Source organism: Stegodyphus dumicola, chromosome 2, assembly GCF_044657685.1.
Source record: "Stegodyphus dumicola isolate Sdum_Otavi_A_Nest chromosome 2, ASM4465768v1".
Classification (NCBI taxonomy): Eukaryota; Metazoa; Arthropoda; class Arachnida; order Araneae; family Eresidae; genus Stegodyphus; species Stegodyphus dumicola.
Genome location: NC_140769.1, coordinates 117,271,735 through 117,285,631, shown reverse-complemented (window position 1 = coordinate 117,285,631; position 13,897 = coordinate 117,271,735). Strand labels below are relative to the sequence as shown.

General features: G+C 32.0%; 1 protein-coding gene across 1 annotated transcript in view; it reads left to right on the top strand.

The window, feature by feature from the left end:
• LOC118187664 (uncharacterized) overlaps positions 1–13,897 on the top strand; it is a 132,064-nt gene that overhangs the window by 24,778 nt on the left and 93,389 nt on the right. The window contains 3 exon segments of the mRNA XM_085811078.1: positions 324–450; positions 11,111–11,569; positions 11,973–12,129. Coding sequence (XP_085667204.1) covers positions 324–450; positions 11,111–11,569; positions 11,973–12,129 — 743 coding nt within the window.

Sequence of the window (13,897 nt, the reverse complement as noted above, 5' to 3'; positions counted from 1 at the left end):
ATTCTGCATGTAACATTTTGAGTAATCGTCATTTTTGCGATTTTTTCTTAATTATTGATAACCAATGTATCTAAACACACATAGAGATACTTATCACTTTCAAGGAAATATTTCAAGGTATGATGACTTACAAATAATAATTTTAGTCTTTTAAAAACAATAACTTATTAAGTAAAAAATTCATAAATAAAGTAAAAAATTAGCTTGCTAAATCCACTTCAAAATTTTAATTTGTTTGATTTTTGTTATTCAGTTTTATGTAGATTAAGCTAAAAAAATATATTTTATATATTTTTTACAATAACTAAAGTTTTCAAAATCAGGTTCAAGACTTGTATTGGCTACAGACAGCCCTGAGCAATCTCCATTTCATGGAACTGTTCATGAAAATTTTTCAAAAAGGTCTTCACAAGTAGAGACGTTGAAAGTATCTATTCTGTGGAATTGGAGGTAATCTTAATATTGTGTCATATCACCTGATATTGACTCATGTTATTTTAACATTCATGTTCCTTACATTTATAGTTATTGTCATACTGTATACTCAGTTTTTATGTTTCTATCATTTTTAAGTCTTAGCTATTCTTTATGTGAAAATTATTAATAATTTCTCATTATCTGCACCTACATAAAAATTATGAATTCATTGGTAACTTTGAAGAGCATTTGTAAACTCTTTGTCAACTAATTTTTTGCCAAGCTAATATGTGAAAACAATGGGTCTACGTGAAAATGATCAATAAAATTAAAAAATAATAATAATAATAAAAAAAAAAGAATATTGGTGATAAAGCACTTTTTTAAGAAATTCTTTTTTTATACTGTTGTTCTTCCCATGTACCCAGAAATCTGGCTTCACTGAAAAAAACTTTAAAAAAATACATTAATTTGGCAACCATACATATTTGGCATTGCAAATAAGCCAAAAAAGACATGCACTATGTGTATACTTGGGTTGCCACTTAAATAATTTTTGGTGACATTGTGGGTTTTCATACTGTTGTGCCTTTGTGGTGTGGTTGCAGATAATCCAAGTACTGAAATATTTAATATTGTAAGTAAGTATCTCAAATTGATGGCCTTGGAAGCAATTTTATGAAGTCTGCAAATGCATTTCAATTATGTATTTATTGCAAAAATTATTATTATGATGATGTTGCAAAGATTTCAAGATTTTAGTTATTTGTAATTCGAGTTTACATTATTTCCATTACCATTAAAAGTTATTATTACCATACCATTGAAAATTATTATCATTATTATTATTATGTTGCAAAGATTTTAAGATTTTAGTTATTTGTAGTCCGAGTTTACATTATTTCCATTACGATTAAAAATGAACATGAATGACACCCAGAAAACCTATTAATTGAGCTAATTAATTTACAGTGTGATATAAATCTTATTCAGAGATTTGATCATATGGATTTTATTCATGCTTGTCAAAAAATAAATAAGCTCAATTAGAAATTTCACTTTATTTGCAATAATCACTTTATTTGCAAATATATTTATATGGGAGCAGTTTCTTCCACAACTGAAAATTAATTAAAAGACAACTGAGTGACCGATGAACACCTGCAATCCATAGTGTCAAGCTATTAGTAAGAAATAAAGTAGTTAATAATTATTTACATGGAGTCATATATATATATATATATTTATTTATTTATGCATCGTAGAAAATTTTAATAAATAAGATAAAGAAACTATGTTGTCATTATTTATTCTCAAGTTTTGTCCAACTTTAAAAATTTTCTCTGAAAACTTAGAAATTTTCATAATTTATCTAAGATATATAAAGTCAATTTTCAGAATCTGTGAAAGCATATTCATACTTCAAGTGTAATTCTGGTTCAGTGTATGGAGTATTTTAGAAATTAGCAAATTCTAAATTCTCTCAAATATGATTTGATTATCGGATTATGAAATTAAATACACTGGCCAAATAAATTAAGAGAATTGTCATATTTTATCGAATTGCGTGAAAAGAACTTAAGGAAAATCCACTGCTTCTAGATAGAAATGCAAATCTTGTACGGCAAATACGTAAGCGTACACGTGTGTGTAGGCTGAGCCAGCAGGAAAACAGTCTTTATAAGTGTGTGGAGGGTAAGATGAATTGCGCTAGCACACCTCGGCGAATTTCTTGGTGTTATCTTGTGGAATTAGGTAAAATTCACATCGGAACAGTAAAACCACCAACGTTTAGACAATGGAACGAGGTGGCAAATTGTGGGGAGGCTAGAGGCAGGCCAATCGCAAGTCCAGATATGCAGAGAGTTTAATTTAACGTCGTGTGTAACCTATGGAAACAGTTCCAGGATACTGGATCCATCGAGAGAAAGCCTGGGCAAGTTCGTCCAAGAGCCACGACGTACACGTGTGAGGGTGGAGCCTGCAGGAAAACAGTCTTCATAAGTGTGTGGAGGGTAAGACGGAACAGTAAAACCACCAACGTTTAGATAATGGAATGAGGGGGCAAATTGTGGGGAGGCTAGAATCAGGCCAATCGCAAGTCCAGATATGCGGAGAGTTTAATTTAATGCCCAACGTCGTGTGTAACCTATGGAAAAAGTTCCAGGATACTGGATCTATCGAGAGAAAGCCTGGGCAAGTTCGTCCAAGAGCCACGACGTACATATGTGTGTAGGCGGAGCCTGCAGGAAAACAGTCTTTATAAGTGCGTGGAGGGTAAGACGAATTGCGCTCGCTAGCACACCTCGGCGAATTTCTTGGTGTTATCTTGCGAAATTAGGTTAAATTCACATCGGAACAGTAAAACCACCACGTTTAGACAATGGAATGAGGTGGCAAATTGTGGGGAGGTTAGAGGCAGGCCAATCGCAAGTCCAGATATGCAGAGAGTTTAATTTAACGCCCAGCATCGTGTGTAACCTATGGAAACAGTTCCAGGATATTGGAACCATTGAGAGAAAGCCTGGGCAAGTTCATCCAAAAGCCACGATGGCCAGAGAAGATCGCTATTTGTCTATTTTAGCGAGGCGTAACAGAAGGGCTACAGCTTCTCAGCTCCCACAGGAATCCATGTAACAAGGGTGACTGTTTCCAAAAGACTGAATGAAAGAGGGTTGTTTGCCAGAAGACCGGCTGTTTGCGTCCCGCTCACGTCTTCGGACAGGAGAGTCCGATTAGCATGGTGCAGGCAGCATAGTGATTGGAGTACAGAGCAATGGGCGACCGTTCTGTTCACCGACGAGTCCCGTCTTACCTAAAGGCCGATTTTCATCGTACTTTCATACGGGGAGAGCCAGGGGCCTGCTACCTACCCTCCAATGTCCTCGAAATCAACATTTATGGCGGTGGCGGTGGAATGGTCTAGGCCGGAATCATGTTGGATGGCCGCAGACCTCTCCACGTCTTTGACAGAGGCTCTGTGACTGAAGTGAGGTATAGGGATCTATTGGAGCCCTATCTTGGCCTTTTTCGGGGTGCAGTGGGTCCCGTGTTCATCTGACAGCAGGATAACGCGAGGCCACATAGAGCTCTTCTGGTCGATGAATTTCTCGAGAGTGCTGGATGTATTTATTGGCCAGACAGGTCTCAACCTCAACCCTATAGAGCAACCTGGGACGCTCTGGGGAGAGCAGTTGCAACTTGCAATACCCCTCCGAGAATGATCCAGGAACTGAAAACAGCGTTGCTAAATGAGTGCGACCAATTGCCACAGGCACTGATAAACTGCCTTATTTCCAGCATGACATCACGCTGTGAGGTATTTCCAGTATGACATCACGCTGCGAGGTATTTCCAGTATGACATCACGTTGCGAGGTCTGTATGGCTGTAAGAGGGGATTATACCCCATATTAACCCAGTTCTTTTGTCTCTTCTGCAACCGCTGTTTCAGACCTTCAGACTCCCATGAGTGTTACACATGAACATGTGTGCCTATTATAACTGTTGAGTGTTTATTTTGTTTGTATTATATCAACCTATGTTCACACCAAATTTTATTTAAAATCTGTCCAGTAGTTCTGGAGATCGTAGATCAAATATGCATATTCTCTTAATTTATTTCACCAGTGTAGTTGAATAAATAAAATAGAACAATTGTTGCTAAATTTCCTTCCATAAATTAGTTTTAAGAAGACAATATAATAGTTGAAATCCTTATAAAGGTGAAAAACCCTCTTATTTAAATATCTTTTTAATAGAAATATTTTTATATTATCTATGTATTTGTTTTACCTACTTACCTATAGCTATAGGTCTTCAAGAGTTAAATAGATATTTGTAGTATATTAAACATAAAATTCTGCTTTCATGTAGTTAAAAAAATATTTATTTGAAGTTGACAGAAAATAACTCTCAAATGTTTGCATTTGTTTAAGAGTAAGTGCCAAAGATACAGCTTATGAAATCTCATTTCTAATTTCAGTTTACTCATGATTTTATTGAGGCATTTGGAAAGTTCTAAGGGTTTTTTTTTTTTTTTTTTTTTTGTGTGTGTGTGTGTGATGAATATAAATGAAGCAGTAAAAAAATATAAAATTGTTGCATTGAATCACCTAATCACCATTTTGTTCTATGACTTTTCTTCATCTGTCGATGCAGCTGGAAAATTCCATTTTTCTTCCTTATACAAAGTAAAGGAAGTATTGCAATCACCAAAAATTTTAGGTTTAGTTCATTATGGCAGAGCATACTAGGGCTGTCTAAGGGTATAGATGCCTTTGTGGGGGACATTCTAAAGGAAATTGACTTGTATGCACTGAAAAATTTTGCATTTAGAATTTCAACCGAAATATCCATTTTGACTAATTTTACTTTTTCAAGCTCTGTAAGTAATACGAGATAAAATAAAAGAATTTTCAAAGTGGATTGTAAAATGGGTTCAAAATGGATTTTTTGGGGAACATATCTTGCATAACTAAGAAATGATTAGTTACAGAACGTTGAAATTTTGTATATAAAACTGTTGTAACATCTAGTTATGCCCCTCCCTTTCTTTTTGCCATTGCCAGCACCAAGAATATATATATATACACTGACTACCAATAAGTATTTGGACACCTGTGATAGAAAAGAAAAACTAACTTTATTCAAAATCAATAGTTGGTAGAGCCTCCACGAGAGGTAATTACAGCTTGGACCCTCCGGGCATACTTTCCACAAGTCTTTGTATGACAGCTAGTGGTATTTTCTTCCACTCGGCTTGGAGAAGACATAGAAGTTCCTTCACCGATTTTGCACGGGTAGTACACCCCTGAATTCGGCGATGCAACTCGTCCCAGAGGTTCTCGATAGGGTTCATGTCTGGACTCTGGGCAGGTTTAACATCTGTGGTTGTTTTAGCACTCGCATCGAAAACAACTCTCAATTTTGTTGTTAAGCTAGAGTTCTTCAACACGAAGTGATGTGGGATATAATAGTGATTATTCTCTAATTCATAATCTGTGTCTGGCACTAATTCTACGTGTTCTAGTGAAAAGTACTCTTTCATAAACTGAATATACTGGTTGTAAATTTCTTTCATAGATAACAGCCTCTTCTCCAAGTATTGAAATCTTCTGTGTGCCATTTCACAGGAGTCACCTAGAATATCTCTATTATGTTTGAATGGTAATGCAACTGAATAATGACCTGATGTGTCTCTAAAATGCGAGTTTTTAAAATGTTCTTCGCAAAGTTTTTCTTCATTTGTTAAAGGTTGTACATTTGGAAACTTTTCTAACTCCCAGAAAGAATTTACTAACTCATCTGTGTTTGTATTCAAATGATTTACATATACTGGCTCAAAATTTGTAGATTCAAAATTTGTAGTACCCGAAATTATCCATTCCAACCTCGAATTTAGAGCAAATGGTAGATCAGGACCACGTTTGACAATTTCTCCCGTCATTAAATGCAGAAATACATTTACTCCAAATAAAATGTCAGCTGGTTGTCACTTGTAAAATAATGGATCAGCTAATTGTAAATCACTGAATCAAGACTGAATCAAGCGTGCCAAAGGTGATTGATGGCAAAGATACATAGGGAAATGTTATTTGTCACCTTGTCCAGTACAAACACTGATGTTGATACAGGAATAGCACTTTTAAAATGAGAAGTGAATACTAAATCGACTTCTCCATTATTAAATTCTCCTAGATATGATACAGAAATGGAATTATCTTTCACTCGTAATCCTAATTTCTTCACACAGTCCCTTGAAATAAATGATCTCTGAGATCCAGTGTCACATAAACATCTACACTTCACAAATTGTTGTTCAGAATTTTGAACTTTTATTAAAGCAGTACACAATAAAATATGACTGGTTTGATTACTTTTTGCATTTGAATCATAATGAGAGGCACAAACTGTGGCTGAAACATCCTTAGGACTCGTTAATTCATCTCTTTTATGCATAGATTGCGTAGGCGGAGATGTACTGTTTAACTGAGTTTTATTCTTTGAATTATTTACAATGTGCAAAATGCTGTGATGCTTCTTAAAGAAATGTTGACATGTATTTAAACTCTTGCATTTTTTGAGATAGTGCATATTAGATAAACAATTAAAATAGTAGTGATTAGATTTTACAAATTCTATCCTTTGTTGAACCGATAAATTTAGAAATTTCGAACATTTGGCTAAACTATGATCTTTACAATAACCACAACACAAAGTAGCAACCTGAACATTATTCTTATTTTGAAACACAGATTTAGGTACCTTATTACTTGTTGATTTGCTATTTTGAAGTGTTCTTGCATAGTTTTTTAGGAATTCAATTAAAGTCGTAAGTTTTGGAATCTCATTACATTTTAACTTACGTTCCCACCATAATTTTGTAGAAGGGTCTAATTTTTGCAAAATTAAATAAGTCATTAAAGTGTCACCAAAATTATCAATGGTTTGATTCAATACTTCTAAAGAACGAATTACTTCATTAATATTGTCAACTAAATTTAAAATAGCAAATGCTGATTCATTTTGAATAGTTGGTAAGCTTAGAAAACGTTTAATATATGCAAAAATTTGTTCTCTCTTATTTGAATATCTTTCGTCTAACAGATTCCATGCTATTTCAAAATTACAATTTTTTGAATTGTCATTTGAAATTTGAATGGTTTGAATAATGCGATATGCTTCACCTTTCAACGAAGCCTTCAAATACTGCAATTTTTGAGCATTAGATAAATTTGTATTATTTCTTACACAAGCACTGAAAAGATCTTTAAGAGCTATCCATTCTGTAATATTACCACCAAAAGTCAGTAATGTTAACTTGGATAATTTAATATTGTCAAAAACCTGTTCTGAAATTACACTATTAGAATTATTTTTACTATTTTGATTTTTTAATAATTTTTCACTTTTAAATTTCCACAAATAAATTTTATCTGTGTACTCCTGAACATTATCTATTTCGTTTTCTAATTCTTTAGTATCTGTAATTAAACTTTCGATTTCAGAATCAAGCTTCCTTAACTCAGTTTCTTTTGTTTCAATGATTCGACACATTCCTCTAGTTCTATTAAATTAATTTCATCTGCAGTTAAAATAGTTTCATTTTTTTTTTTACATAATTAGTAACACTCCTGCGTAAAACCGCTCTTTTTGTTTTAAAAGTTATAAGTTCACTCATAATTGATCAATTCAAAACAGAAATTGCTCTTAAATCACTTAACACTATTATTAAAATGAAATCGAAACACTCTTCTATGCTGTATTACAACATTGTTCTTAAAATCAGTTATAAACGAACTTTTAGTAGAATATAAATGTTCAAAATCCACTTACCTCACAAAGTGGAGTAATTTTTCACCAACCATATGCATAGTTGCGTTGTTACAATGCACTTAGAACAGTCACTATCTTCACTAGCACTCCGGCTAGACTTTTGACCAATAATAAATGATCTTTACTTAATATGTTTCACAAACAGTAAATACGTAACACATGGACTGTATTCCTTCACTTTTATTTCATTACACTAATTATAAATAAGATATCAGCGATGCGAAATAATTGATACAAAATAAGCGAGCCATTCTACATGGCTGTCACAAACACAATTCTATCAATCAATTATCTTGTTGCCACACATAAAGTTCAAAACTAAAGGAAGGAAAACAAAAAAAAAACAAAAAAAAAAAAAAAAAAAATTTACTCTGTTTGCAACAATAAAATGAAGCAAACGATACTCACATAAACACATACCATTCAGCTTGCCCATTACTAGATGGTTAAAATGGTGCTGTAGTTTTGTGTTTGATTCCGTTATTCTGTAGAAATATCTTAAACTCGTTTGAAGTGAATTGTGGTCCGTTATCACTCACTAACAATATAGGTAATCCGAATCGTGCAAAAAAGTCTCGTAAACATTTTATTGTTTTGAAAGTTGAGCTAGATTTCATTGGATAGGCTTCTAGCCATTTTCAGTGAGCATCGATGATTATCAAAAACATATGCTTAAAAATAGATCCTGCATAATCAATGTGAATACGTTCCATTGGAGCGCTCGGGTAATCCCAATAATGAACTTTTAGGATTTATTTTATGTTTTGCACATTCAGAACAGTTTTTAGCAGTATTTTCAATATCTTTATTTATACCATTCCAAAATACGTAAGATCTCCCAATTGCTTTCACCTTTACAGTCCCTAAGTGTCTGTGGTGCAGCTCTTTCAAAACATTATCACGGTATCGTTTTGAAATACAAACGCATTCACCATACATTATACAGCTATCTTGGAGACTATACTCCATCTCCCTTTCTTTCAGTTCATCGCCGCTTTGAAGCATTCGTAGCAGAGGACCACATTCTGCATCAATTTCAGTTTCTTTAGCCAAATCTTTGGCAGAGTTTGGAAGAGTTTCAAACTGCTGTAATTGAAAAATAGTTACATCATCTTGAACAGACAGTTGCTCTGAGTTCGTTGGCAATTGTGATAGAAAGTCAGCATTACCATGCTCGTTTGTTTTGCGTTAAATAATATCGAATTGGAATGACTGTAAAGCCAAAGCGTAATTTAGGAGTCTTGTTGCTTTCAAAACTAGCATGTCTTTCTTTGAGCTGAAAATTGCAACAAGAGGTTTATGGTCTGTAATTAACTTAAATTTCCTGCCTTTTAAGTACAGAAAACTTTTTTTTTTTAATTCCTCAAATGATTGACAAAGCTTCTTTATCGGTTTGGGAATACTTCTTTGTTTCAGTCAGTGTTCTAGAAGCATATACAATTGGTCTTTCTGTTCCATCAGGAAGTTTGTGAGAAAGTGCCGCACCTAACACAACTGGTGATGCATCAGTTGCCAATGTTAAGGGCAGTTTTGGATCATAATGCATCAAAACTTTTTGTGAGCACAATTCTTTTTTAATGTTTAGAAAAGCCTCCTGACAATCCTTCGTTCAAACCCATTTTGAGTTTTTTTTTAGTTAGTTAATATAAAGGATTTGTCATTGTTACTAATTTAGGGCAAAATTTTCCATAAAAATTAACCAATCCCAAAAAGCTTTTAATTTCCTGGACATTTCTGGGTCTTGATGCTTTTGCAATCGCTGATATTTTTTCATCAGTTTTATGTAAACCATTAGCGTCAATAGAAATTAGTACCCTTGGAGATTTTACAAAAAGTCCTTTTGAGGTGTAAATCAGGATGCAGACTTACAGTAAAAACAAAGGCTGTCAGATCGAACATTTTGAAAAATACTCATTAGATTTTAAACATTAGTTAAAAGAATTTGAAAGCGTTCTAAAAATGTGCAAATACTCTCTCTAGCAATTATATTGATATGATATGTAAGTTTGAATCTGTAGTGCATGCATATTAAAATTTTTATAATAATGAATAAAATAGGTAGGTGAATTGATTTGATTTCAAATGTTTAATTGCTGTTGCAATTTCTATAATAATTTTATTCTAATATTTGCAGTCTAATAATATTTATTACACTAAAAGCTTGAATATCCACAAATCTTGGGAAATGTCAAATTCTGGATTTGTGGAAATTTTGGATAGTTGAGAGTATAAAAAATGGAATTCATGTTAGAAAAGCTAAATCAGTGGGGAAACAACCATGTCATTTGTTACCAACTTGAGTAGCAAAAGACTGCATTTAAAATTATGTTTTTTTGGGGGGGGATGAGATGCATTTCAGATTTCAAAACCAGCATATTTCGAGGGCTTTAAACATGAAAGTAAAATATCTGATCAGATTATGACATTCCACTGGAGATAAAAGTTGGCAGAGATGTTGCCAATCTTTCTGGCAGAAATTTAAATGAGCAGATCATGTTTTATGTATAGATAATAAGAGATACAAATTAGGGATATAGCATATAAAAAACTTAAATCACTTATAAATTTTCACATTACATCATCATCGTTCATCCAAAGTCATGTATGGTGGCTTTTGTTGATGCCTGGATCCTATAACTTTGAAAGTCTAAAACATTAATCATTTTTCCAAAATGTAAGTAAAAAATGGAACTTATATCCATCTTTGGTATTTGTAGAGGAATTTTGAGAGTCTTGGTAATCCAAAATTGACTGGGAACACATGATTTAAGATAATGATATATGTGCATGCCTTTTTAAAATTCTTTTACTGATGGTCTCTATTGAAAAGTTTCAATATGCAATATACAAAAAGGAAAATTTGCATGATGAATAATTTTAACCTGTAGTGTTATAAAAGTAAACTTAATTTAAGTCTTATGTTATAAGATAAAAAACATTAAAATTAACTGTAAAACTTACTTTCTTAGAAAATTACTTAATTGTATTTGCTAGACTGTAATAGATGGATCTTTAGGCAGTATTATCTTTCATAATCATGAAAGTAATTTATTTAACTCTTATTTAGTGATTATCTTTTCGTTTTTAGATAATACATTTATTTTTGCCATAGGTTTTTCATCTTTTGATGCTTGATATTAGTCATTTACTAGTGGTTTGTATATTTATTGTTTTATAAGACTTTGTAAAAATATATTCAGAAATATCCCTGTAGTAATTATTTCATATGGTCATAAGACTAAGTTTCAGGTATGTAAACTAGTTAATGTAAGAAAAAGCTAATAATGAAATTTGCTTAATGCCATGTTTGTTAATGGCATTTCTTATTCTAATGATACATATATTTTATTATATAGGTTATCAATAGTTGAGCATGGTTACTTGACAAAGCTTCAGAGATCTTTGCAAAATGATGTAGAAGAAGTTGTCAAAAAATGGACCGAGAAAGAGAAACAAATTCTGCAAGCAAATCAATGGCAGGAGCTTTTAGATTCAGAAAAAAATTGTAATTTTTTTTCTCACTCTATGCACACAAGATCTTTAATGCGCAGTGTTGAAAACACTATACAAATTCTAGAAAAATATTTACCAATTCTTTCTGCCTCATGTGGTGCATTTCTACCATTCAAGTCATCATTTTCTCACACACTTGAAACTTATGTTATTGATTTGATAAAACATTTGCAGCATATTTCTAAAGTAGCTGATAAACACTTTTTAATATACTTTGAATACATAGCTGCTAATAATGCACTTTTCTTAAGAGACAGATTGCAATGTTATTGTCAGATTTTGAAAGATTCTTCAGATTCTGAGTAAGTATTTTTAATCATTTAAATCATTTATAAAAATTTAATAGTATGATTAAGTATGAGTAAGTTACGAGTAACACCTCAAAGCTTTTCTCTAAAACCTAATGTGAAGAAAAGATACTTAAATTTTAAAGGCTCTCAGACTCTTAATTTGAAAATTTATTTAATAGATGTAACAGATATGAATATGTAAATTATTAAAAAATGTTTGTAAAAAGTTCATAAGAAGATATTTATACTGATTGTTATCTGTATTTATTCTATGTGTTTATCCATCTTCCTGTGCCTTTCTTTGCATTTGAAAGTAAACAGTTTCTATTATTAAATGTATATATGTGTGTGAATGTGTATGTATGTATTTATTTTGTAAAGTCATTTATTTTATTAAAATTTATTTTTTATCAAGGAATGAAAATTCTAAAAATAATGTATACCAATCAGCCTGTGAGTTGGCTGATGAACTGGTGAGTTCAATATTTCTTCACCATTACAAGTATCTTATCTGTGGTATCTTGTTTGATGCTGATAGCTATAATTTTGAAGACAAGAAGGCATTTTTTGAGGTAAGTAGTTAATTTCATAGCTTTGTTTTTCTTCTTTATAATAGGATGATAAATTTTACTGGAAGTGGAAAGTTTGAAGGAAATCTAATTCATTGTTAAAGAAAATTTTCAGCTATATATGATATTTTGAAACCCCATTATGTTTAAAAACTGTTTTATGAACATTTGTGGTTGTTATGTTGATAATATCTGTATTTGGATGTAAAAATATAATTTGAATTTTTTCTCATTTGTGAATTTTCTGTATCTTGTCATTCTGTTTAATCTTGAAATTGGATCCTTAAATCTTCATTTGTTATAGTATAGGTTCCAGGAATCTGAGCATCATGTTGTATCTAATTACTTTTGGTATTTTTCTGTTATGCAGCTGCAATACATTTTCAGATGTGTGTGTCTTACAGAAAAGAACAGTATGTGTGTGCATAATGAAAAAGTACCGTGTGTGTGGGGGGGGGACCCATATGTAAATTATTCTTATACCTAAAAACTATTTAGGATTAAAATACCCACCAAAATGTATGGCAGGTGCATAATGGAAAAGTAATTTACTTCCCTCCTTTGAGTGGGGAGTATAATATGTGTCTTAATATTTTCATTAAAAATATTGAAACATGCTTTGCTTTAAAATGGAATTATTAATAATTTCTATGAACAACTGACTATATGTAAGACTTTTTTTTTTAAATTTTTTCATACGACTCAAGTACACCAGGTATGCTTGATTTTTTTCACTATACCTCTTGATGATTTATTCTGTACCTTTCCTAGCTTTAGTAAAATTAAAGGAATTTAAGTTTAATAGTATAGCTTATCAGAAATTTTGTGTTTGGCTTCTACTTTATGCTAAATCTTATCATTATTTTGAGTACTAGATGGCTACTTATTAATGTTTTGATAGAGTTTTGATTACTTAATACTAACCATCACCAAAATTTTCTAATTTTCTTTAATAATTTTTATGAAAGCAAATAGTGAAATAAGTAATTATACAAATCTAGATATTAAATCAATGCACTTTTTATAGGCTGATGCTCGAGTGCTTAGTTCTCAGTCTTTTTAAATTTGAGGCTCGCTAAACTCGGACACTTTTTTTTTTCATGTATATGTGTAAAACACTTGCAACACAATTTAAGCAACTTTAAAGCAGGAGTGCCAGCCTTTTTAAAATTAAGAGCACCATAAAAAAAATTGACATTGCTCATTAAAAAAACTGCATTCAGTATTAAATTAAAAAAAGAATATGAGCCAAATATACTGAATTATTGCACTAATTATCGTTTTTCATATATTTTCCAAAAGTTTTGTGTTTTTCTATTCTGAAGAAAAAAAACCCAGTAATTCATTTCTGAAATGCAACACACAGTTTTAATTCTTTCCACATCCAGCCACCTTACTTCCAAACATTCATAGTCTGCTTCCATAGGTGAATAAAATTTCAGAATTTGGTTTTTCATTGGCCTTATTTTAATAAAATTAACCATAGAAACTACTTTTATCTAATACTTTATTTACACTCATGTCGATAAATTAAGGATAATTCGGAGTCACACGGAAATCGAACTCTAAAATAAATATATCACCTGTAAAATCACTACACCCATCTTCAAGAATCATATGCAAATTTCAGGAAGTAGCCAGATGATACCGATGGTGCATCACGATGACGAGAGTGTAAGAGAGTGATATATAAGGAATACAGGCAAAGAAGTAAAATTGTTCGTAGGCGCTTTATAAGCATTTCAGTGCAATCACCGAATGGTTATGACAC